At 44.8% G+C, this 24828-nt stretch overlaps 6 protein-coding genes across 7 annotated transcripts; 5 read left to right on the top strand and 1 right to left on the bottom strand.

Annotated features, from left to right (window-relative positions):
* Positions 1–261: 261 nt before the first annotated feature.
* Positions 262–2090, bottom strand: LOC100821412 (5-epiaristolochene 1,3-dihydroxylase). The gene is given in 4 exon segments (XM_014900753.2): positions 262–1039; positions 1141–1388; positions 1391–1599; positions 1601–2090. Coding segments are annotated over 4 exon segments (1557 nt in total). The 5' UTR covers positions 2077–2090; the 3' UTR covers positions 262–415.
* A 1061-nt stretch (positions 2091–3151) lies between these two features.
* On the top strand, positions 3152–5787 carry LOC100821113 (uncharacterized protein At2g29880). Its single transcript, XM_003571338.1, has 3 exons — positions 3152–3332; positions 4686–5081; positions 5177–5787. The coding sequence occupies exons 1-3, from the start codon at positions 3152–3154 to the stop codon at positions 5785–5787; spliced, it is 1188 nt and encodes a 395-aa protein (XP_003571386.1).
* Positions 5788–8585: 2798 nt separating this feature from the next.
* On the top strand, positions 8586–10621 carry LOC100838309 (ribosomal RNA small subunit methyltransferase). The gene is made up of 2 exons (XM_003573337.4): positions 8586–8976; positions 9659–10621. Exons 1-2 carry the CDS (start codon positions 8665–8667, stop codon positions 10409–10411), a joined length of 1065 nt encoding a protein of 354 aa, XP_003573385.1. The 5' UTR covers positions 8586–8664; the 3' UTR covers positions 10412–10621.
* Positions 10622–12481: 1860 nt separating this feature from the next.
* On the top strand, positions 12482–14485 carry LOC100846615 (polyphenol oxidase I, chloroplastic). The gene has a single exon (XM_003571336.4). The coding sequence runs from the start codon at positions 12526–12528 to the stop codon at positions 14314–14316; it is 1791 nt and encodes a 596-aa protein (XP_003571384.1). The 5' UTR covers positions 12482–12525; the 3' UTR covers positions 14317–14485.
* A 990-nt stretch (positions 14486–15475) lies between these two features.
* On the top strand, positions 15476–18176 carry LOC100846310 (autophagy-related protein 8C). 2 transcript variants are annotated; one of them, XM_010236005.3, is made up of 6 exons: positions 15476–15637; positions 15868–15923; positions 16887–16942; positions 17047–17099; positions 17565–17683; positions 17776–18176. In XM_010236005.3, the coding sequence occupies exons 2-6, from the start codon at positions 15887–15889 to the stop codon at positions 17868–17870; spliced, it is 360 nt and encodes a 119-aa protein (XP_010234307.1). In that variant the 5' UTR covers positions 15476–15637; positions 15868–15886; the 3' UTR covers positions 17871–18176. The 2 variants fall into 2 exon arrangements, with proteins under 2 accessions (XP_010234307.1, XP_014757206.1); XM_014901720.2 differs by lacking the exon at positions 15476–15637 and adding an exon at positions 15723–15766.
* A 5352-nt stretch (positions 18177–23528) lies between these two features.
* Positions 23529–24552, top strand: LOC100845700. The gene has a single exon (XM_010236004.3). It carries the CDS (start codon positions 23857–23859, stop codon positions 24163–24165), a length of 309 nt encoding a protein of 102 aa, XP_010234306.1. The 5' UTR covers positions 23529–23856; the 3' UTR covers positions 24166–24552.
* The last annotated feature ends 276 nt before the right edge of the window (positions 24553–24828 follow it).

Raw genomic sequence — 24828 nt, 5'->3', positions numbered from 1 at the left:
ATATTTATTTGTGGTCCTCTCACTTGCACGAAGCACCATATTGTTCCGGTGGATGGACCGTACGCATGCACAGATGTTTAGCAAGTGAACAGGTCCATGCGATCGATATTAACTGAAAACAACAATTAATCTTCTTCATATCAATGGAACATGCATATATGCTAAAAAAAAAGCTTTTCCCTTGAAAAAAAAAACAAGTCCATATATCCATGCTTTTGCACATCAACACAAATTACATATTCAAACGGAACACAAGCAATTTATTGTTTGAAACAAGAGCCACACAACTGGAAACAAATACACATGGAAGAAGTTGATGCAATAACTTGAACTTGAAGAGCTAGCCAATGAGAATGAGATGGCTTTATTCATGACAAGAAAACTACATATATAACGCGTAGATCGATCTGGGAAATCAGCAGGGAAGCTGTACCCGGGGAGTTGCACGCAGCAGCAGATCCTCCTTCCTCTTAGCGACGATTCCAAAGGTTTCTGCCATGTCTAAATCACCGGGAAGAATGCCATCCGGGAGAGCCCAATCGAAGTAAAGCAGAAGGCTTGCGAGAACTAGCTGGACTTGCGCGAGACCGAAATGCATCCCGGGGCACATCCTTCGCCCGGAACCGAATGGCGTATACTCAAAGTTGTTACCTTTGGGATCGATTAGACTGCCTTGGAACCTCTCCGGCATGAACGCTTCTGGTTCTGGCCAGTATTCAGGGTCTCTGGCGATGGCCCAAGCATTCACCAGCACCGTAGCACCCTTGGGCACGTCGTAGCCGAGTATCTTGCATTGTTCCTGGCATTGCCTTGGCAGCAGTAATGGTGAAGGAGCGTGTAATCGCATGGTCTCCTTGATGACGCAATTGAGGTAGGGCAGCTCGGCTAGGCCCTCCTGGGTTATAACCTTGTTTTGCCCCATGAAGACTCGCCTGACCTCGGCTTGTGCCCTGGACATGGCACTCGGGTTCCGCATAAGCTCTGCCATGGCCCAGTTCATCGTCGTTGATGGCCCCTCGATCCCGCCTGTAAGAAGTTCCTGCATTCAGTTGTTTTAGATCAGTTGGTGAAAAAAAGTACAAGCTAGTGTGGTTCAAAATATATAGCATGCGCGCAGCAGCAGGGAAGCACAAAACTTACAAAAGTGACTATTTTGATCATGTCCTTGGTCAGAGGGACCTGAAGGTTGTCGCCTTTGTCGGCTTTGATCTGCAGGAGGACATCTATGAGGTCTTGGTGACCATCGTCTTTCTCAGACGAAGACTGCCGCCTATCGTGATGCTCACTTACTACATGGTCCAGGTACGTGAAAACGGTATCCCGGGTGGCCTTAGTCCTGCGCAGCGTGCTGCTTAGAGCGCGTGCTAGCCTCGATGATGGGAACAAGTATGTAAGGTGAATCCGGCTACCAAACCGGATAGCTCATCAACATAATGGATGAAGGTGTCCTGGTCCTTCAACCGGTAACCCATGAAGGCATGCGCTGTTGCATCGGACACGTACCGGTTGATCATCAGACTCACATTCACAAGCGGCTCCGATGATGATGATGATGATGATGATGATGAGAGGACTGACTTGATGAGTCGCATGGTCTCGTTCACAGACGGGCCAAAAAGACTGAATGCGCTCAGCGCTCAGCAGCTCGACAACGCAAGCCTTGCAAAGTTGACGCCATTCCTCACCGTACGGGGAAAACGATATCCCGTTGCCATACTTGAGGACGACTTTGAGAGCTGAGCTCATTGGCCTTGTGCTGAAGACATTGTCATGGGTCTTCATGACCGCCTTGGCAGCATCGGCACCGGAGACGACGATTACAGGAGCCTTGCCGAGCTTGAGGAGCATGAGAGGGCCATGACGGCGTGAGAGGTCACGTAGAGTTCGGTGTGGGAGGGCACTGAAAAGGTGGTGGACGCTGCCAATGACGGGAAGCTCCCATGGGCCAGGAGGGAGCCTCAGACAAGGGTTGTCGGTAGAGTTTCTAAGGGAATTTGGTCTACCGATTCTAACAAAGTATACAAGCGGAATAAGAGCTAGCAACAACAGGTAGCAGCTGTATGTGAGGTTCTCCATGATCTGCTAAGCTGGATCGGGTGATTGCCAAAAATAGCAAGTATACTTGCCTATATATATATGGGGAAAGATTTTCTGATTTTATTAGGGGTCGTCCTTGTCATCGATGTTCAGGTTTAGACGTTTAGTGTCACTTTCAGCCTATCATACTCTGTTTATTAATTGAATCAATTAGTAGGGAGGATGATGGTGGCGGTTGTGGCGCATGAAGGTTGTCCTTTTGCATGTCTGTAGACTAGATAGTAGCATCCCATCTGCCAAACTTAAGTGTGAGTCGAGAAAGATTCGTTTATCAATCATATATTTCGAAAATTTAATAGGTGCACAAGTCATAGGATATTAGACGTTGTCACTCACTTTAGTTCCACCTTGCAAGTGGAAGGGGACTAGGGTCAGTTTGTAAGGAAGAGCAGCCATCCTTACATTAGACCCGAGTGATCTCTGCTTCTGTGCTGGATGTGCCAAACATTTGAACATGACGCGAGTGCATGGAGTTGGGCGATGCTAACAAGTGGGGGGCTTGATTGGGTATTCCCCTAATGACCTTGCTTGAAAAGGGGCGGAGCTAGAGTAGAAAATGTCCTGGTGCACAATTGTGTCTTGTTGCATTGTTAAGTTGTTAGTTTACACAAATTTTCAGGCAGGAGTGCACTTTTCTTGATCTAACCTGGTGCACATCTTAAACTTTTATCCTAATTGTTAGTAAAAAAAAGTTGGAACCTGGTGCATGTGCACATGGAAAGAATACCTAGCTACGCCCTGCTTGTCTATCTAGGATCAGGGGCCGGTGGGGGTGTGTAAGAAGGTCCGACTCTACAAGTAGGAACTGTAGTTCTTCCCATCTAGTTGTCGATAGGTCTTCGTTTCTCAATGACCTGCGGCGGCAAAACGATGATGGCACGACCGGAATGAAAAAAAAAGGTCTCCTCACTTCGCTCTTGTTCCGATGTCAGGAGGCTTGTGGGAAATGGTGTGGTCCTCGTGGAGGCGCCGCATGGCAAATGACGATGCTTCATCGTTGAGATGGTCTTCCGAGCTCTAATTTCCCTCGATTTCATCTGTTTGGACGGAATCGATGGAGCGTCAGCTTAGATTCTTGACGTCCCCTCAGGGTGGCGAGGTTCAACAACGGCGACTGCAGCTGGGAGAGGCTGGTCTTCAGGAGCACGTGCACGAGAATTTCCCAACTGTCATCAACAAGGTCGAGTCGGCTCCGATAGGGGAAAGGCAACAACGGGACGCCATCGACTCTACCGGTATCTCATGGGCCAGTGGACAAAAAGCACTATTGTAGTGTAATTAATTAATTACATTGGAATATGAATAGAATGGCTTAGTAATTGTTTTGTCCATTTTATTTTATCTTAAAAACACTACATATATACGAGTAATAAGAAACGGACTGAGTAAAATATACCCAGGAAATACGGTGGTTTGTGGGTTCAGGCCTCCTTCGGTTTGCAGGAAATCTGTGGGATTCTTATGGGATTCTGAACTAGAGGATATTTTCCTGTATGTGGCATTCGGTTCACAGGATCGGTGATACCGAGTTCCTTAGGAAAACCGATTCCTGAGCCTATTTCCAGCGGAATCTCAACATGAAGTCAGACCGCATGTAAAAATTCCTGGCGCGGAACGACTGCGCGAAGTGCCCCGCGCGCGCTACTCTCGCGCCAACTCTCGCGGCAAAAGTAATATATCTGGATCTTTCGCGAGGGCAAAAAAAAGGGGGGAAAAAAGGAGGCACTCTGCCTCGTCTAGAAGGGGAGCAGCGACCGACGATAGCCACCAAATCCTGTCTGCTGGTTTCTCCCCTCGCTCATCTCGTATTCTCCGCCTGCGTCACTACGGCGAGGCTCGGCCATCTCGTCTTCTCCGGCTGCTCCAAGTCGTCCCTACAGCATGGCCATTTGTTCCTCTTTGCAGGTATGTCAGGTGTTCAGAGATCAGTCGATCTGATTCATCAATTTTGTGGTTTCAGTCCCCTTAGGAGATTAATAGCAGAGTTTTTTTTTGTTAAATACAACCAGATGATTAGTTGGCTTTGGACAATAATTAGGAGATGTTAAATACAACCAGATGACAATTCCGAAGGTAGAACTAGTACACCAAGTAATCTTTCTCAAGCCGGAACCAATCAATCTCCATCTACTATGTGTCCTAGTCATCTCTGAATGACTGAATGAGATTAATCTAGCCAGTGTACTAACGTACTCCTACGTAGCAGTAATTAATCTGCAGCACCAATGTGTGATGCTTAGGTGCAGATGAAGAATATTAGCAATCAGTTGTGGTGATTATTTTGGTTGCAATAATACTGTTGTCTTATTACAGAATGGTAATCACCGGAGCTATGAGCAACAAGGCCATCGTTCACAATCGCAGGGACTAAGCGATTTTGAAACTGATCGTGTGACTTCTCAGTCTTCTCAACAAATAGGTATTACTCTTGAAGGGTTAAATTTCTTGCATTAGTAATTTGGTACTGCAGACGAAGCGCCTAATATATAGATATTGCTCCAGTTTTAAATAAATTGGATTAGCGTGTTCTCCTACTTCCTTAGAAGGACTAATATAGTTGAAATTGAGCAAGTTTCTACCTGCTTTAGGTACCGTAAGGCCTTGTCCTAGAGCTAAATGGAGTCACCAAATGAAGCTATTTATTATTCAACTCTTAAAAGATCATGATGTGCCTGGTTTTCGAAACCAAAATGCATGGAGTAAGGAAGCATGGACAAGTATTACTTCTCAATTGAATACCAAGTTTGTTGTGTCATTCACTGTTAACCAAGTCAAGCAAAAAGAGCAGGATTTAAAAAAAGATTATCGAAGTGTAAAAGACTTGTTAGCTGAAAGTGGTTTTGGATGGGATAGCGTGAGAATGATGGTAGATGCACCAGCAGATATTTGGGCCACATTTGCTGCTCGCAAGAACAGCAAGGATGCCCTCCAATGGCGAGACAAGTCTTTCCCATACTATGATGAATTGGTTCCACTCTATGACGGTTAGCGAAATATCCTTATAGCTTTGTGTTTTTTCAGCATGCTTTAGTCATGTTTTTCTTGATGCCAATCTAATTTTTATTGAACATATATGTAGGCCGTCATGCTGAAGGAAGGACTCGTCGTGGTATGGACTATTATGCAAGCTGGGCAAATAATGTGGTGATTTCTGTTGATGAACAGCCTGATGTTTATCAGTCTCCATCACCTACTTTACAAGGTGCCAGAGAATATGGTATGCATTTCTCTATTGAGGAAGAGACCGAGGATTTCATTGCGGATGCTGCCCAGTGTTCATCAACACCTTTTCAACAAATGAAATCCACACCAAGCTCTGCACAAGCACGTACTGAGAAGTCTAGCAGCAGACGTGCAAAAAAACAAAAGAGAAGTACTGTTGAACCTCCCGAGGGATTTCATGAGAGATACCTAAAGCTGAAGCAGGAAGAAATAGACCGATTTGCAGGTATCGAGGAGAAGAAAGCTTCTATTGAGGAGAAGAAAGCAGAGGATCCCTACAACATTAACAAGTGTATTATAACTCTTGAAGGGTTAGATGGTCTACAAGTGAGTGACATTTTGTTGGCGTCAGATATCTTCCAAGCAAAAGATCACAGGGAAGTTTTCTTATCATTTTCTAGTGATGAACTACGGTTGGCTTGGATTAAAAGGGAGATTACACGTAGCAACACAAATTATCAGTGCTAGAACCTGCATCTCATGGTGTCATGTGGTAATTAGCATATAGTTTGGTCATTTGGTGGTTAGTATATTTTGGTATGCCGTGAGGTCAGTAGTAGAACCTGCATATCTCATGGTGTCATGTGGTGGTTAGCATATATTTTGGCCATTTGGTGGTTAATATATTTTGGTAGGCCGAGAGGTCCAACTAACATCAATGGTAATATTTTGTATAAGCTTATCTCTGTTGCAGCCATGGTAAGGAACAAGGAAAAATATATTAAGACTACTATATTATGGATTAGAACTTTAATATTCCAAGTTACATCAGTGGTAATACAACTTAGGAGCCTTCTCACTATCTTTATCTTGAATTTCTATGTGATACATACTGCTTCCACATTTGTTGTGCTATGGTATCTCGCATTTGATGTGCCGCAAGCCTGAAGTTGTTGAATGCATGGATGTCAGCATGATAGCTATGGTCTCCATTTGGTACATCAACAATCTGGTCAGGATCAATATCCATGGTAGCATCACTAGGCCAAGTCATATCTCCATTGTGTATGCGTATGAAGTTATGTAGAACTGCACAAGCCACAGATATGTCAATCTGTTTTTCTTTTGGGAAATGCGAAGCAACTTTCAGTATAGGAAATCTCATTTTCCATATGCCAATAATTCTCTCAATATGATTCCGAGGTTGAGCATGTCGGAGATTGAATATTCCTTGTGATTCTATGGCTTGTGACGTGCTCTTCCTTGTTCATTTAAGTGATACCTAGTACCACGATAGGGAGCAAGAAATTGAGGTGTATTTGCATAACCAGCATCTACTAGATAAAATTTGCCATCAAGAACTTCAAAACCATGGTTAAGTGCATCTTGTAGAACTCTTGCATCCGAAGCTGATCCCTCCCAACCAGGATTTATATGTACAAACCTCAAATCAAAATCAGAAGCAACCATCGCATTCTGTGAGATTGTTTGCTTCCTATTTCTATATGGTTCTTGTTGATCCAATGAAAGTTTCATAGGGATATGAGTACCATCTACGGCACCAATACAATTCTGCACACAAGACAAGTCAAAGTTAGATATTTAAAATTATTTTATTCCAATGTTAAACCAAAACAATTCAAGATGTAGTCGTACCTTCGAGAAGGGGTAAAATTTTGGTTTTCTCAATATTGAATGCGGGTGTAGAGAAGGTGGACGTATGTAGATAGGTGTGAGATTTGTGATTGCTTCAAGAACTCTTTTGAAATGTCGATGTATTGTATCTGGGCTATGTTGAAACCAATCTTGAAGTGTTTCATTGGTTGCATTTTTTGCTACTGCATACAAAAATATAGCAACTTGTTCTTCTACTGAAACATATGTTGTATCAGCTAGATATTTTTTCTCACACAACTTATTGACTAGTGCAAGAAAAATGGGAACCTCCATGCGAAAGTTCCTTTTGCATAAGCTTTCATGTCCAGTCAGAATCTCATGAACACGACAAGCACCTCTAAGCTTTGATGTGTGCATTGGTCTCCTACTAGAAGTTGATGGTGATGACTCTTCTAAAGTAGGAAGAACAAAATTAATGAACTCATCATCAGTTGCTGTCTACGCTGGTAGCTTGAGTACATGTTGTGAAATGATGTTGTGCAGATGATGCTGAAAAATCAATGGAAGAGAGTAAAGAAAATCATTACTTTTGCTTGGGAGAAAATAAGTTTTTTTTTGCAGAAGCTCGACATGTACTGACCTTATTTCTCCAGCCAGCTATGCCTTGTTGTGTTGGCTTGTCCAGGAGCAAAGCTGAGATTGAAGAGAATAAAACAGAACATAGCGTGCGAGGAGCAGCTGGAAAAAGGAAGAACTGAAGAGAACCAGTGAGGCTATTTATACACGTACTAGTACTAGTTGAAAACTAACGGCTAGTTGAGTCAATTAATTGTGCGCTAACGGCTAGTGTATTCCTGTACCTTTCCTATGTTACAAAATGGTGCAACCGAATGCTAGTTATTCAGAAATCATGAGGTTTTGCTTTCCAAAGGATTTGAATGGTCTGGGCATCTTATTTCTGCATTTTTCCTATTCCCATGTTTTGTAAATCCTCCAAACCGCATATGGCCTCAATTGGAAAACATCCCGAGAAGAACGCTTTTAAGTCCAGACGTCCAGTTAGCACCTTTTTTAAAAGAACAGACTGTTTATATTCCCTTAGAAAATATTGAGGTTTGAGAGGGAACTAAGCACAGGGCATCCAGCATCTCTATGAGCTGAGCTCTGTGCGTCTAGCAGACCTAGCAAAGTAGCGAGTTCATGGGCAATTGCATTGCAATCCCTAGGAAATATAATTGAAGCACCCTAGTACGGCAGTTCAATCAATGCCGAATATGTAGATCATCGCAATCTCGATCAGTTAATTAAATTAACAACAGTACAAGGCACGTGTTTTATTCAGCGGGAAGAATCTTGAGCGGAAGTGACAGTTAAGTTGTTCACATAAAAAAAAAAGTTGTTCACATCAGGAGAATGGGAGTTGAAAGGTATACTGCTCTCTCGTATCCAAAATAACCGTCGCAATTTTGTCTGAATATGTGTGTATCTGCTTGAAACATGTCTGAAAAGCAATGACGATTTTTGTTTTTAAATTAGCAATGGCGATTAATTGAGAGTGCAATCACCATGGCGACGCAGATTGGAGCGGCCCAAATATTTAAGAGTTTTCGGACTTCACTGATGGGCTGGCCCACGCGGAGTAAGCTTTCGCTTCCCACGATAGCCCAATAGGAGCCGTTTCTAAATAAATAAAAAAGCAAAACCCTAGCCGTTTGTTCTCTCTTTGTTCTCCCTACTCACGACATCCTCCTCCCCCGGCAGCGGCGGCCGGAACCAGAGATCGATACCATGGCGGGCGGGAAGATCCAGAAGAAGCGGCAAGGTGGGGGCGGCGGTGCGCGGCTGCAGGGCGGTATCCCGTTCGAGAAGTCCAAGGGCCAGCATATCCTGAAAAACCCGGCGCTGGTGGACTCCATCATCGCCAAGGCCGGCCTCAAGCCCACCGACACCGTCCTCGAGATCGGGCCGGGCACGGGGAACCTCACCAAGCGCCTGCTCGAGGCCGGCGTCAAGGCTGTCGTCGCCGTCGAGCTCGACCCGCGGATGGTTCTCGAGCTCAGCCGCCGGTTCCAGGGCCATCCCCTCTCCTCACGCCTCAAGGTACAAGCGCTATCCTTCTTGGCCCCTAATGCTTTTTTTTAGCAAATAGTTCAGTGAGTGCTAGGTTCTGCTGCTGTACTCTAATTTCTAATGTGCTTGCTCTGGAAAATGGTTGCCTTTTTTTATTGGATTGTGGTAGTAGAGCTAGTCTGATTTGGCGTTCGATATTCTGCAGTGGAAATTATTTCAAGTGGGCTTTACTGTAATTGGTATGTAAATTCAGTAGAGTGAAGAATGGTTTTATTTTGGTGGCAAATAGGGGATGCAGGATGGTGTGATGTTTGTGCTCATTGAGCAGAACTATTAAATGCTACAAGGTGTTTTGGTAGGGCTATTTTAGTACGGAGTAGCTGATTTTTTTATTGATGATTCTTGCCGTTACTAAGCGCTGTTGCATATTGTCCTGGGTGATTGTAGTGAAATACTGCATGGCTGATCATGTAATAGACTAACAGTAATATGGGGTGGCATTTGTGTCTTGAGATAAGCAGAATGGTTAAGATGAGCAAAGTAGGACTGCAGTGCATAGTGATGAATTGATTTGTTAGCGCCAGACTTTTGGGAAGAAAGGAGATGGAAAGAGAAACCGTTATGCTTATCCAGTCCACTCTTTCATGTATCAACAGTTCTGATGTGAACCAAAATTATGTTAATAAAAATGAGTATTCTTGTTATAATGCAGGTCATCCAAGGAGATGTTCTTAAATGTGACCTTCCATATTTTGATATCTGTGTGGCAAACATCCCATACCAGATTTCATCTCCCCTTACATTCAAGCTTCTGTCACACCGTCCAATCTTTAGGTGTGCTGTGATCATGTTTCAACGTGAATTTGCCATGAGACTTGTAGCACAGCCTGGAGACACTCTCTACTGCCGTCTGTCAGTGAACGTGCAGCTCCTATCACGTGTGTCACATCTGCTGAAGGTTGGGCGGAACAACTTCAGGCCTCCACCCAAGGTGGATTCTTCAGTTGTGCGTATCGAGCCTAGGAAGCCCCTCCCTCCTGTCAGCTTCAAAGAGTGGGATGGACTTGTGAGGGTTTGTTTTAACCGGAAAAACAAAACCCTGGGCGCCATTTTCAAGCAGAAGCGTGTTCTTGAGTTGCTAGAGAAGAATTACAAGACAATGCAGTCTCTCCAACTTGCTCAAGATTCAGAAATGGGTGAGGAAAAGATGTCACCGGGTGACGTCGCGGTGCTAGCTAATATGGTTGAGGACCTGAGCATGGAGACCTGCGATGAGAAAGAAGATGATGAAATGGAAATGGATGATGCTGACATGGTAGGAGATGACCGAGCTAGCTTCAAAGAAAAGATTATGGGGATATTGCAGCAGGGAGATTTTGCAGAGAAGAGATCTTCCAAGCTGAGCCAAGTTGATTTCTTGTACTTGCTATCTCTGTTCAACAAAGCCGGTGTACATTTTTCGTGAGGGGACTGCTTAACACTTGGATGAATCTTGAAGACGCGTTATTATTTTTCAGTTTATGTTATGCAAGCGCTCCATGCGCTATTGTGCTTTGTAGAGATTTTTCACTGCATGGATTTTGCCACAGTTTTGGTTAATCCGATAAGTTGTAAGGAATGGAGTTCAATTCAATGGTGCCTAAATATATATCTCCCCACGTCTTGCTTTATTTCATTTGGCTGCTGTGAATTCATGTTTGTGTTGTACATTCTGAGTAATAGTTCAGTGACCATTGGCTTGATTATTAGATGTGATGTGCTTGTATTGCAATGTTGCTGTAGCGTTAGCATTTCCTTTGCTACTCAGTTAACTGAAAGCTGCTGTGTACTCCATTTCCAAGGGGTCCGTTACTTGTTGTTTCTCCCCTTTTACAGAACTGTGATATCTGGGGTCCGTATGCATTGCACTACTATATCCTGGTACCGGTATTTTCAGATAAAAATAGATACCAAAGCCACAGACAGTGTTATCCTCAACTCTGTATTTCAGGTATCAAGCTACTGCAGGTCTCTTGCACTTCTCGGAATCCAGGAGTGCTGCGAAAAGGGCATTGAAGCACAAGTTTGGCTTACATTGGACTGATGTCTCTGCTGGAACCCACCTCATCAAGCAAGCAATTCATCGAACTCTCGAAAGCTACGGACAGGTCCGTCCAATAAGTGGCTAATAAAACTTCTACTGTAATGTTTCTTTAGAAATATGTTGTCTCTGTAACTGTTTCTGTTTTTTTTTTCTTTGCTTGAAAACAGAATAGAAGAAAAAGACTGAACATGACAGTGTTTGGATTTTAGGTGGTTTTGCTTGGTTCAGCTCCAAATCCTCGAATACAAGGTCATGCATCTATATATTGATGCTCCACATGCATGAAATTTCCCATAATTGTTCGGAAACTTGGATTTTGCTAAGGTGTAAAAAAACAAAATCTTATGGATTAATGTTCCGGTTAGTAGTTCCGCCTCCCTTTGCATGTGCTAGCAAAGTCAAACTTAGCTCTTTGCAGACAGGTGCAGAATCTTTAGGCCTCTCGTACACAGAAAAAAAGATACTCCGTATAGTAAACCAAGCACACACAAACGCCGTTTTGTCTTGGCTATATATGCTAGCTAGAGTCAAGAGCTGATGGACAATTAGACCGTTGTCGACGTGTCCAGAGTTTTGGCTGCACAAATCGCACGGCGACGGCCTTGCCGAGCAGAGAAAACTCTCTTGCATGCCTTCTTTTTCTATAGCGTGTTGAACAATATTTTGTACTGTTCTATAGCTCACAGCTAAACCGGAATTAGGTCGACCTTTAATTTTCGACATCTCTCTGTTTCCGTAGAAAATCTACAGCGTGCCATCCACATTAGCTGAACAATATTGTTGTTTATTGACCCTTCTCCCATTACACGAACGTCTCTGTATGTAGTCCTCGGTCCTGTTTGTTTGGGTTTCTGCTTCAGCTTTCGAGAGTTCGATGAGATTGCTAGAAGCACCAAAAACTGAAGCAGAAGAAGAATGGGGCATTACACGTGGCCCCTTGTACATACAAACACCTCTGCATACAGACGTGGATCATCCCAAGAAAAATGGGGCCATACACGTGGCCCCTTGTACATGTGTACGTGGATACCATTTGACTCTTGTGCTTGGATTTACCGGCGGGAAGTAAACACATAATTAATCTTGATTTGCAGAGAAAAAGAAATACTCTTTTCATCAACAAACAATGTTTCAACTTTAACTAAATTTAAATGCATTTATATACTAAAATCATGTCTAGATACGTCCAAGTTTTAAACATCCGGAGGGAGTACCATGCCTTACTTTGTTGGAAGGAAAGATCGTGTCCGCATACAGAGCTGTAGCTAGCACGTGACTCATCTTCAGGCTAGCTAGTGGCATATGCAGTTGTACTTTTGTACATTCATGCATGCATTTGACACCGACCTTACTTGTTGCTTGCACTTTGGCACGTTTATGGGCTGCACGAGGTTCTTTCACGCGTGTGGTGGAGGAAGAAGAGATCGATCGATCGATCGATGTATAAATCGAATCGTTGGTCGCATTTCCAAAGCAAGCACGTTCAATTGGCCGACATGGCGAGCCCCTGCTTCCTCTTATTGCAGCCCTTGGCCGCCTCTGCCTCAGCCACCTCTTGTACCAACAAGCGCCGGCCTCGCCGTGTTTCGTGCAACGCCACGCCGAGTAGCAGAAGCAGCACCCCCACCGGCGATGGAGAAGAAGACATGCAGCCACGGCGGCTGGACCGCCGAGAAGTAGTGCTCGTCGGCGGCCTCACCGGAGCCGCCGCCGCTAACCTCGGCCTCATGCCCGCGCTGGCCGGCGACGACACCGAGCCTGCAGCCACGTGTATAACCGCGCCGATCACGGACAAGCTCATCAAGTGCGTCTCCTCATCCGACGGCTTCCGATGCCCCGTCGCGTACCTTCCGGAAGACGTCATCGACTTGGCCTCCCTCCCCGGCCCACCCCCAACCGGCGGCCCACTTCGCGTGCGCCGGCCGGCCCACCTCCTCGACGCGGCCTACGTCAAGAAATACGAGGCCGGGGTCCGCATGATGAAGGCGCTGCCGGACGACGACCCCCGCAGCTTCAAGAGCCAGGCGACCATCCACGAGGCCTACTGCAACTTCCACTACAAGTTCCTCACAACGACGCCGCCGGTGGACTTCGACGTGCACTTCTCCTCGGTGTTCGCGCCCTGGCACCGGATGTACATCTACTTCTACGAGCGCATCATCGGCGAGCTCACCAACGACCCGGCCTTCGCTCTCCCCTACTGGAACTGGGATTCCCCGGACGGGATGTCGCTCCCGGCAATCTTCGCGAACCCGGCCTCGCCGCTCTACGACGCGAAACGCAACCAGGAGAACGTGAAATCGACCATCGATCTCAACCTAGGCCCGGGGAAGCAGAACGACCTCCCGCTCTGCAGCAGCACGGAGGACGGCGATTCCTGCGTGAAGGCGGCGAACCTGTGTACCGTGTACCGGCAGATGGCGGTGGACACGGCGGCGCAGTTCCACGGGGACCGCTTCTGCGCCGCCGGGGTCAAAGCCCCCGGATCGCTGGAGAACGCGGCGCACACGGCCGTCCACATCTGGACGGGGGACCCGCTGTCGGCGAATGCTGGCGAGGACATGGGCGTGCTGGGCACCGCGGCCAGGGACCCCGTGTTCTACTCCCACCACTCCAACGTCGACCGCCTCTGGCACCTCTGGCGGTCTACTGACCCCGGCCATGCCGACTTCGTCGGGGACGAGGACTGGCTTCAGACAAGCTTCGTGTTCTACGATGAGAAGCGGCGGCCCGTGCGGATCAGGGTCCGCGACGTGCTCGAGCCCGGCAACCTCGGGTACGCGTACGAGGCCCGGGAGCGGCTCGAGTGGCTCGACAAGCGGCCCAAACCGGCCACCGGGATAGATCGGCCCACGGTAAAGCCCAGCGACGTCGTTTCCTTCCCTCTGGCTCTGAAGAACGGCCGGAAGGAGTACCTGACGGTGAAGAGGCCGGAGAAGAACGGCGGAAGCAAGAAGGCGCCGGAGGTGCTGGTGATTGACGTGGATATTGACCCCTGTGAGTACGCCAAGTTTGACGTGCTGGTCAACGTGCCGAGAGGACAGGAAGGGAAAGTGAGCCCGCAGAACAGCGAGTTCGCCGGGAGCTTCGTCAACCTGCCGCACGGCGGCGGCGATGGTGGGATGAAGGTCGGGATGGGGAGGCTGAAGCTGGCGTACAGATTCGCGTTAAGGGAGCTGATAGAGGATCTACGGTGCGGCGGGGATGCGACGCTGGACGTCACGCTCGTCCCCGTCGCCGGCGAGATGGTCGTCGTCGACGGCGTACGCGTCGAGCTCCTCAAATAATACTATAAGTACTACTCCGTATAGAATTAGCTGCCTGAGATGCACGTCGGTGTGTGTGTGTGTGTGTGTGTTTGGTAAAATAAGAGATGCTCCATGGACCATGGTTGCCCCCGCACCGTATTTTTGAATGCACGGATTGAAAATCAAAATTTAATACAGTTTGAAAATATTTCGAGCGTTCTTCCAACGAAAACTCTAGCAGCTAGCGCTCTGGAAAGAGCCAAGTATGAATGAACAACAACATGCTGCATCTCTAATAAATCGGACGTGTCAGAATTAAAGGTCGAAGTGGACATGTTGTTTCGGCCTGGCTGTCTTTTCTTTTTCGGCTAATGCTACAACAGTACAAGATACTGTTGGACGCACTACGAAAAAGGGAAAGAAAAAGATGCAGAATTTGTCTTGTGTGTGTGCTCGGTTTCCCTGCTCGTTCGATCCTCGCACCTTCCCCGTAAAAGGAACCAAATTCAGTGTGCCAAAAAGGCAGCTCGTGGGAAACCAACTGTCGAAACGTCCTTGTATTTCTGAGTGAATTTTCTGCTCCCTACTTTGTATCACTTACTTGTAAATTATGGCCGTATCTATTCTAAAGTTTATGTCTACGTCTAGATTACGACGACATTTATCTCGTACTCCGTATCAGTCTTTCTGTCTCATATTAAATGTCGCAACTTCGTTTAGTTACGACGTGTTTTAATGTGTAGCATGCATATCTAAACAAAATCGCGACACTTAATGCAAGACGGATGAAATATCGATCCGTTCAATTTTGACATAATAATGGATAATAGAATGCCAAATTGAAAACCTATCATAGCTAGACGTTTTCTCCATCCGCTAGCCTCGACACCTCCAACACGCAGCCATCATTTTTTATTTTTTATTGCCTTGCGTTAATACTTGGTCAAACCTTGAAGGGTGAAGCATACAATCTTACGCATCTGTACATAGCGCACACTATACCTTATCAAATTAGTAATTTGCCCCCTCTCTCTCTGTGTTTTTTTTTTCTTCCAGAAGAAAAAGCCAGTCAGAGATTCAATCAATCAAGCTACTAATCATGAACCAACCAATAGGAGATGGAGACGACAAGTTAAGTTAAGGTCTCCCTTGCCGCAACCGACACGGAGAAGGCGGGTTCCCCAAGTTAAGTCTCCCCGAGCAATACGTTTCGTGCGCCTAGCAGTTTAACCAACCCCCAATCCCCACCCTTCCTCCTGCTCCTCGTCCCTATCTCTTCACCTTCCTTGCCCTCGACAACGCCGCCCGCGCTCATCGTCTCTCACCGGAACACGCCGAATCCCCAATCCAATCCGACCCTGTAAGTGCCCGCCCTGCTCTCGGCCGATCCCTCCCCCGATTTTCCCCAGTTCGTGCGGGGTTTTGGCCGATGTTCGTGCGTTTTTGTTGGTGTTTTTTCGACCAGGAACCCTAGCAGCTCTTTGATCCGGTCCGTGAGGATTCGTTTCCCAGAGTTTTCCGTGGTTGTTTCGCCCGGTTTGGTTCCCGATCTGTGGGTTTTGGGGCTGATTTGGTTGTGTTTGCTCGCAGGACCGTCTCGAGGCGCGTGATGGCGAGGAGCTCGTTCAAGCTGGAGCATCCGCTCGGTTCGTCTCTGTCTCTCCCCCCACTATTCCCCCGTCTCGATGTGGTGTTTGTTGTTGTGCTAGTTGTGATCCGATCGGTGTTTAGGAGGGTTTCGGTGGTGATGGATGCACGGCGCATCTCTGTTGATCGATGCTTAGGTTTAGATATTGTCGTGCAATTTGTTGGGGGTAATCTGTTCATAGCTACTAACTAGACGTCCCTTTACTTTGAACCAGCAACTTGATCGTAGTTTCTAGTTGCGTTACTGGTATTGATTGACTGGCTATAGTTAATCCTGTAGGCTGTAGCTGTCCCTCTGAATCTCTGGTCATCAAATGCATAGGCGCTGACCGAGCTTGATGATGTTAGTGCAAAATAGTAGCCATGGGCATGACATTAGAGTTCATGTCCTCAACATGTCATGTAGTTTCACCGAGCTTGCTGTTTCTCTATGATTACACGAGAATTGGTAATTTTGCTAGACTGCAAGTCTCTCCATGTACTTCATTGGTTGCTGGCATGTAGTACTAAGTTGGTTGATGGGACCTCATGGCTGAAGTGGTTAAAAGGATTATGGATTGGTTGGGACTACTTACCTTGTTGTCAACAGAGAAAGCAGCAGGCTGTGTATTACTTAATATATTATGTTGTTATGAACTTGAACTGTCAGTTGGTCGTTATGTTTCTAACTCTCCAGTTCTGTTGATCTATATAGTTTACTTAATAGATTAGACTTTGGTTTTACTTTCGTTGTCCAGAATGTTGATCCTAGTTATGTGACCCTTCTTCTGTGGTTGATTTGTGCATAGACATGACATGTTTGATAACCAGATTATGTGGTTTGTTTGTTCCCGTAACCTCTAAGATTATACTGTTTGTTCTTTGTGCTTAATGTTTTAGCATGTTCTGTTTCTTTTGACAGAATTAACTGCCAGTGTAGTATAATTTTAATCTCATTCCATTTATGTTATGCTGTGTTGCAGAGAGGAGGCAGGCTGAGGCCAACCGCATCAGAGAGAAGTATCCTGATAGAATTCCTGTAAGATTATTTTCGTTTTTGTTAAAAGAGAGATTATTATTGGGTTCATATAGTTTGCTTCCTTTTGATGATGTCCTCATTCAAAGAAACTTCCATGTGAACAGGTCATTGTTGAGAAGGCTGAGAGGAGTGATATCCCAGACATTGACAAGAAGAAGTCAGTTCTGATCTTTTGTTCATATTTTCAATGCCATTTAGTTAATTGTTTCACTAGTTGTTTCTCAGATTTGGCCTTTTGTGCCTCTCACATTTGCTTAAAGCGCCGTTGAGTTTGTCAGACTAGCAACGTGGTTGGTCTTGCTTTGAGCATTATCCCTCTGCTAATCATTTAAGTTTATTCCCATTGGTCCATGGTCTCAGATGTCCTGATCAAGAATTTGTATTTTCTGCAAGTTGCCATTGGAAATTGATTACTTACTCCACCTGATATTATTCTTGCTTGTACCTGCCAATAATATCTTGCAGAATGAGGATGAAGTTTATCTATCATAGTTGTAGTCGTGCTGTATCCTTTTTTTTTTGTCTTCTATTGCATGATATAACACCAGCTGTGTGCATACTATGGTACTGTCCACAGTATGTCCTCATTAGGTTGTGTGGTTTCTAATATTTAACTCTACAGATACCTCGTCCCTGCTGATCTCACTGTCGGACAGTTCGTATACGTTGTACGGAAGCGGATCAAGCTCAGTGCCGAGAAGGCAATCTTCATCTTTGTGAAGAACACACTCCCACCAACAGGTATGGAACAAACTAATCTTAAAATCCTTAACACAGAATCTTAAAATCCTTGCATATTCTCCCTAAACATCTTTGTTACTTTGGTCCTGCAGCTGCTCTGATGTCTGCAATCTATGAGGAGAACAAGGATGAGGATGGCTTCCTCTACATGACATACAGTGGCGAGAACACCTTCGGTCTGTTCTAAGCGGGCAGAACAATAACACCATTGAACAACAATGCCTCCTCCTGTAAATAGGTGTCCGATGAAGAAACAACCTGTGTATATAACACCTGGTCTACCTAGTCGTCGTAAGTCCTTGCATTTTAATGTCAAAAATCGGTTCGACAGTAGAAGCATATGATGCTTGATACGTTTAAGTAGTTGTCTGGTCCTTCTGTAAAACTTGCATGGTTTAATCTGATCTGTGAACTTGCTATTCTAACAAACTGGAATCAAAGACTAAAGTCTTTCTCCTGCCCCCATTAAAGAAAAGTTTGCGTTTTGATGTTATTAGTCTGGTGGATGATTGCCGGGTGCAAGCCAGCAAACGCTGAGTATCTTATAAGCAGGGGTTAAAACTCGGATCGTACTTTTTTAATTCTAAGACGGAGGAAATAAACGTCTCCTTCAAACCGGACCAGATATTGGCCCTTGAGTTGCAGGTTTTAGCAAGACCAGATCAGATAGCCTATTGTGCGGGTTGTTTTCCCCACTGCTGTTATGTTGGCCATTCCGTTGAACGATTTACATACACGTCGTACTTCCTTCGTTCCATGATACAACGCGAATAGATTTTTCTTATTTATTTCACAATGTATCTCATTTTTCTCTTGATACCTTCACCCCAATAAGTACTCGCATCCATTTATTATTAACTCAATAAGACACTAGAATCGAGAGCTGCCTTGGTCCGAGTTCACAAATCTATATGAGATGTATTTTAAAATGGAGGGAGTATTAATATTATACCCCATAACCGCAATTATCGGTTTTTCGGTCCTCGGTTTATTATGCTGCCCTGAGGGTGAACCTGATAGAAAGCAAAACCAATGGCTCTAAAGCAAGCATTACTCCGATGATAAAATGGCATGAATTAATCACATGGCTTATCATCTCGTGCCTTTGAACGGCCATGATTAATGACAACAATAACTGATTCTTCAAAACTTGCGCATTAATATACAATGAAAGGATAAAATGGTAAAACTTATCATACTCATACTTGTTCTACACGGCCGTTGACTGGGATAAGTGTCTGGGTATGGCGATCTAAATGCTCAATCAAATATATATGAACACCGTAGAGTAGCATTATCCATAGATCCATAAAGACAACAGCACTCCCTAGAATAGCTAATAACTACTCAATCATCATGGCAGGAGCAAGGAAAAACACACAGTTCTCGTACTTGTTGGTAGCCCTTCTGGTCATGTCTACCGTTTTCTTGTCCTGCAACGCGGTAAGATCATATATATCTTCCTATATACTAGCTCCTTTGGCATGGAACATATAGATGATAATTGTTTGCCATTGTGCTTACAATTCGAAATCTTGTGCGTCCACAGAGAGATTTTGCTCACCGATGGGCGACTGCATGAAGCCGGTGAGACCCAAGCAGCAGCAATACTGCAAGGATTACTCCAACGGCCTAGGCTACGACCCAACAATAAGCTACTGCAAGCACGACCCGTACCCGGAGTGTTGTTGCTTTAAGAATTAAGGGCTGAAAGGATGCCTGCAATGTGCTTTTGAGCGATCAGTACATGGTGAATACAATTATCATTCATGTAATCACAAATCATGATGGCTATCTGTACTGGAATAAAGATTAAATGTTCTTACATATGTTTGTAGAATTAAATAAAAGAGTAATGATGGAAATTATTCATGTGTTTGGTGAAAATTATTCATTTGTTTCGAGATAACATCTGTCTTATATTTTTTTAATCAAAACAACTAAATACTATTAAGGAAAAATGTTACTAGTGACTTTATATTACACATTTTTGCTAAAGTAAAATTTAAAATAATATATTAGTAGAAAAACTAAACAGAATGGATAAATCAAACAAAATTGTTAAAAGGAAAATGAAATGGAAAATACAAATAAATAACAATAATAACGCTAAGTTAATCTCCATATATCCCCACTTCTAAGTTAATCTCCATATCCACAAATCAAATATAACGCTAAGATTTGATTTGTGAATTTTATAGAGAACGACTTATAAGCAGAATACAAGTAGAATTCCGTTTGCATCTCTGCCGTTGGCACTGTCCGGCTATGCGTCCATCTGCAACACGTCCTGTGACTAGTTCCTGCTCTTAATTGAATCCTACGTGGTAGTCACCACGCAGTCATATTCATTCTTATTGATGTGATTGAGGTTGATCTCTTAGAAATTATTTTTCTGCATTAATCTGGAACCTATCATATCATGTAAGAATGAGGTTCTGTATCTTATAGAGTGCTTGAAGTTTGCGAAAAAAAACAGTTAAAATATAAGTAATACCAAATGAGGTAAGGAAGTATTCCATTTTTTTAACATATTTTTACTATAGTATTCTGCATGTGCCAAAGTTACCGGGGTAATTAAGATAATTTTGTGCATACTACTTCATAAGGTTGCCTTATGCAGACAATAATAAATAGAACAAAAAATATATTTTTGAATAGCAACTGGCTATGTGAGTTCGCATTTGGAATATAAAGATGAAAGGATGGTTTAGTAAAAAAAATCAACCGAAAATAATAAATATTTCTTTCCATGGAGTGCAAAATTGAGAGTTATGAAACTCCTCAACATATCTCTCCACTTGTGAACATTGTGTACTTAGAATTTTCTGCAATCATATTAAAAAATTTATGATAGTAAGCCATAATATGATTCCATGTCAAATTTGAGATTTTTGGGATAAATTTACATATCATTTTTATTTACTCCAAGTGATATGCAAATTCAAGTCTGATGTGTCCTTAATTTATAGAGTTCGGGGAACCTCTCGAAGAGGGAAGACAGGAGACATCCATTAGAAGGCCCATACGTATAGTCTAGATTTTGCGGATGCTTAAATTTCGAATGCTGGTGATCAGAATCAAATGAATCTGATGGTCCTAGGAGTAAGCTTCTTTTTTCGGCAATCAGGAAAGAAGAAGCTTATTTGCTTATTCCTCATTTGACTGAGCTAATGATAATAGTAAGTTGTTTTCCAAAAGTATTAAGGATCAATCAAGGGCAAACATCAGGGCTTGAGAATAACTGTAGGCTCCCTTCACACACAGTGGCGCGCCGTGAGCGAAACTCGATGCTGCCTTTGGACCTTCGAACCATGTCGGAGCCAGGAAACTGTTGTTGAAGTAGCAGCCGGGAAGTCGTCAGTCGGAGCCAGAAGACGCCGGCGACAGTGATCTGAGAAACAGACCACCGTCCCAGAGAAGAAGAAGACAAAGAGGGTTGGATGACCATCCTAGATCCGGCCAGACGGATCCAAGAAGACCTGAACGCACTAACTCCACGGTGAGGTCGAAGCTGACAGAGTCTCATGGATCGAAAAAAAGAAAACCAATAAAGCGATACACGTAGACGACCTGCAAAGCACAAACACAAAACCAGATCCACCACTCCAGAAGAGTAGCGACCAACCATCCCGCGCTCCTCACCGCCACCGGCAGGATCGCCGTCGACGAGGTGGATGAGGAATCGGAAAAACCTTATTATTGACCCGCACAGTGCTGCCATCACCACCATAGTTCGGCTGCCGATTAACCAAACCCTAATTTTTGAAGACATACTAAAACACTAAACATAAAAAAAGTAGGGACCTCGTTCCTCGGCCGGGCCGGCCAGCCGGCCGGAGACGAGATCGATCTGATCGAAGCGGCGGTGGGTGGCGGCTAGGGCTCCTTTTTCTATCCTGCTGACGAGACGATCTATGTTTGCCTGCAGTTGAAAGTATAGGTAGAAGTCGATCTGTATACAAGCATCTTGGATGCTCAGTGCATTTTCAGGCAGAAGCCACTAAGGTGAATCGCATGCTCCACCCCGCAGGAGGTAGATTCATTTTCACCCTATAAAAGCACATCAATTCTGCCACCATGAACTCAAGAGCCAGCTAGTGCACCAGGCAACAACCAGAGGCCTTCAACCCAAGGATCATACACATAACACCAAGATGGCTGCCAACGGGAACAGTGCTCGGATGAGTTACATGATGCAAGGCAAGAACCAGCAGGGTGTCATGAACACGCAGGTAAAGCTGGTAACTATATATTTGGTTGGTTGTTCTATGAGATTTGCTCACAGATCTGGCCTTAATTCCAATATTACAGAATCATGGTGGTGTGGGCAACACTCCGAACGCTGGTATAACCGGCGCAAGATTTGGCGGTGGCTCTTTTTTCAGCGGAAACCGTGTTAACGGACCACAAGTGCCGCAGGTGAAATGAAAGTAGTAAACCTTTTTTCCCGTTAATTATCCTGTAAAACAAACAATATGTCTTGTGATGTTTCAATTTATTTATTTTAAATTAACGATATATATGCATAACCGGCCACTATATATTTCAGTATCAGATTTTCTTAATAAAAATTTAATTAATTGTGTGAAAGTATTGCTCCACAATCATACTACTACTCCCTCAGATCCAGCGGAGGGTGTATAATTTTCGCATTTCCAAACTACGTACTCAATCATAGTATGGTTGTTACGGAACATTTATTTTATAAAAGTAATGTGGAACATTTATTTGGTAAAAACAAAAATGGTTTGGTTGCACCCAATCTCAGACTTCAAATAATATTCTTAGAGTACCCTGAATTCGTCTGGAGAAAAAAAAAACTTCTTCATGATGGCCGCTTATTCCTTGAATGTGAGAATCGCCTTTTTGAACATATTTGATCAAATGTACAGTTACTGCACTGCAGCTATATTGGGACTTGTTTGAATCCGAACACATTATTGTATAAGGTACTAGTAACGGTTTTATGACTTGCTCTTCCCTTTTTCAGTTTATAATTCGTACAAGCTGAACCTGTTTTTTATTTTCTTTCACTAGTATGAAAATAATTACTGGCTAACCATTTTCTTTCTTGACACATGTAGGGCCGAAATAACTCTCACATGGGTGCCCGCGGAGGACCCGTAAGCTACAGCTTCACAGTTTAACTAAAACTAAAGCATCGGGCCTTGCACGAATTATGTACCACTACGTCAAAATAAAACAGCACAGGTTTGAGGATATGGAGTCCTGGCTTGGGCTTGGGCATAGAAATCCCTAGCAAAGGATGTCTATTAGGCCCTGATGTGCATGTGGAGCTGCGTGTGCCATGAATATGTACAAGGCTGTACTGTTATACGTGAAATAATGCAAGGTCCGATCATTGCATACTGTTTGATGTGGTGTCCCTTGGTTAGCTAGTGTGACATAGAATTAAGAACGCGATGCATTACATATACTCCCTCCTCCGTCCCATACAGTGTGACTCAAAATTTTCCAAGAAGTGCATAGTTATATTAGTTGGTACTTGGTTCAATATCGAGGGTCAGCAAAGAAGAGGCAATGGTCGGTGGCTAGCGCGGCAGGGGCGAGCAAGAATGGGCTTAAGAGAGTAGAATGAGAGCCTAATACTCCCTCGGTTCCATACCGGCCGAGTGACTCAAAACTGGACGTATCTATATATTAAAATTCGTTTATAATACATCTAGGTACATGTAATATTTCTACACTTGATATGAAACGGAAGGAGTATATAAACCAACTTTTTGTATATGTCAATGTGCAAATTAACCAACATATATGCCTGAGGCATGTATATATAACCGAACGAGATGATGTAAGATGACACGGCCGCAACTAACCAGCTGTGGATCCACGTTACTGTCAAGACACGGATCCTGAGAGATACAGTAATTGAATAGCGACAACTGCTAGCTATTGGGCACGTGTCCGGACACCTCACCGTGGTCCGTGGCCACCCTCTACTCCTCTAGGCGCCCTCCCACGTCCGCATCCGCACGCGTCATGGCCACAGGCAGGCAACCCTGCCCAGTGGATGGATCCATGGCGCCGCCGCTCTCTATAAAAGCTCCCTGATCCAAAGCCCACAAGGCAGCAGCAGCAGCAATTAAACTTGGTCTGGATCGTCCCGGCAGATAGCCAATAAAAATCAAGTCTGAAGAGAAGATCAGATGGAGTCGGGGAAGGAGGCGGCGGCGAACGCGGGGGCTTCGGCGCGCGCGCGGGTGGAGAAGGCGCGGGCGGCGGTGCAGGGGCAGGTGGACAAGGCGGCGGCGTACACGTCGGGCCACCGGGAAGCCGCCGAGGTCAACTGGGAGGCGGCCGAGGTGAAGAAGCAGCAGCGGGTGCGCGCCGCCGAGGAGGAGAAGCAGCGAGCCCTAAGGGACAACGCCAAGGACCACCGCGGCGGCGCCGGCTCCGGCGGAGGGACGGACAAGAGTCCGCCGACGGAGGGCGCGCACGGCGACGCCGAGGAGTGAGGCCCGCGCGGCGCCGGAGCCCGGAGAAAGGCCCGTGTGTATCAGTAATTCGGGCTCGAAATATCCGAAACCATATCCTTTTGATGTTTTTCTGCTGCTCGAGCGGTGGATCGAGTTACTTGTGGATTGTGTGATTCGTCAGTCAGATTGTGTAACTGAAAGCTGTGTGCAAATTACTCTATTACGTAGATACATTCATATTTGGGAAAAAAAAATTGGAAGCGGGCTACTTCCTCTGATGAGCGCACAGACAGACGAGCCCCTTGGCCTCTTGGAGATATATGAAGAGGGTGCAGATTGGTGTTGTATTGTTGTGACTGGTGTTGGTGTTTTGCTGTAACCGAGCCGTATATAAAAACTGGGCGAATAGAGGGCGCAAATCCAAAAGTTCAACTTGTCACACTAATACAGAAGTATACAGAACAAGCATGATAAGGGGTGGTTTTCTAGTTTTCACTCACCCTAGCAGTTTTCTGCTTGCCAGCATCTGAATTTTACGCCGTCAGCATGAACCGTGTCGTACTTCCAATGGCCCAGTGGACAAGTTCGTGTATAAACAAGTCAGACTAGTACTACATTTGGTCAAAAAAAAAGTCAAGACTACTACACTGTGTAGTCTACACCTGAGCACAACGGTGGCTATAAATTACCGCAGCGATCAGC

The sequence above is a fragment of the Brachypodium distachyon genome, chromosome 3 (assembly GCF_000005505.3).
Source record: "Brachypodium distachyon strain Bd21 chromosome 3, Brachypodium_distachyon_v3.0, whole genome shotgun sequence".
Classification (NCBI taxonomy): Eukaryota; Viridiplantae; Streptophyta; class Magnoliopsida; order Poales; family Poaceae; genus Brachypodium; species Brachypodium distachyon.
This window is presented reverse-complemented; position numbering and strand designations above follow the sequence as displayed.

What these genes read in the sequence shown, in the direction of transcription:
- LOC100821113 (XM_003571338.1), top strand. Translation starts at nt 3,152, where the DNA reads ATGGAGCGTCAGCTTAGATTCTTGACGTCCCCTCAGGGTGGCGAGGTT. An exon ending in GGACGCCATCGACTCTACCG is followed by an intron (nt 3,333 to 4,685) that starts GTATCTCATGGG and finishes TACCTGCTTTAG; the next exon opens with GTACCGTAAGGCCTTGTCCT. An exon ending in ATTGGTTCCACTCTATGACG is followed by an intron (nt 5,082 to 5,176) that starts GTTAGCGAAATA and finishes ACATATATGTAG; the next exon opens with GCCGTCATGCTGAAGGAAGG.
- LOC100838309 (XM_003573337.4), top strand. Translation starts at nt 8,665, where the DNA reads ATGGCGGGCGGGAAGATCCAGAAGAAGCGGCAAGGTGGGGGCGGCGGT. An exon ending in CCCTCTCCTCACGCCTCAAG is followed by an intron (nt 8,977 to 9,658) that starts GTACAAGCGCTA and finishes GTTATAATGCAG; the next exon opens with GTCATCCAAGGAGATGTTCT.
- LOC100846615 (XM_003571336.4), top strand. Translation starts at nt 12,526, where the DNA reads ATGGCGAGCCCCTGCTTCCTCTTATTGCAGCCCTTGGCCGCCTCTGCC.
- LOC100846310 (XM_010236005.3), top strand. Translation starts at nt 15,887, where the DNA reads ATGGCGAGGAGCTCGTTCAAGCTGGAGCATCCGCTCG. An exon ending in AGTATCCTGATAGAATTCCT is followed by an intron (nt 16,943 to 17,046) that starts GTAAGATTATTT and finishes CCATGTGAACAG; the next exon opens with GTCATTGTTGAGAAGGCTGA. An exon ending in CCAGACATTGACAAGAAGAA is followed by an intron (nt 17,100 to 17,564) that starts GTCAGTTCTGAT and finishes TTAACTCTACAG; the next exon opens with ATACCTCGTCCCTGCTGATC.
- LOC100845700 (XM_010236004.3), top strand. Translation starts at nt 23,857, where the DNA reads ATGGAGTCGGGGAAGGAGGCGGCGGCGAACGCGGGGGCTTCGGCGCGC.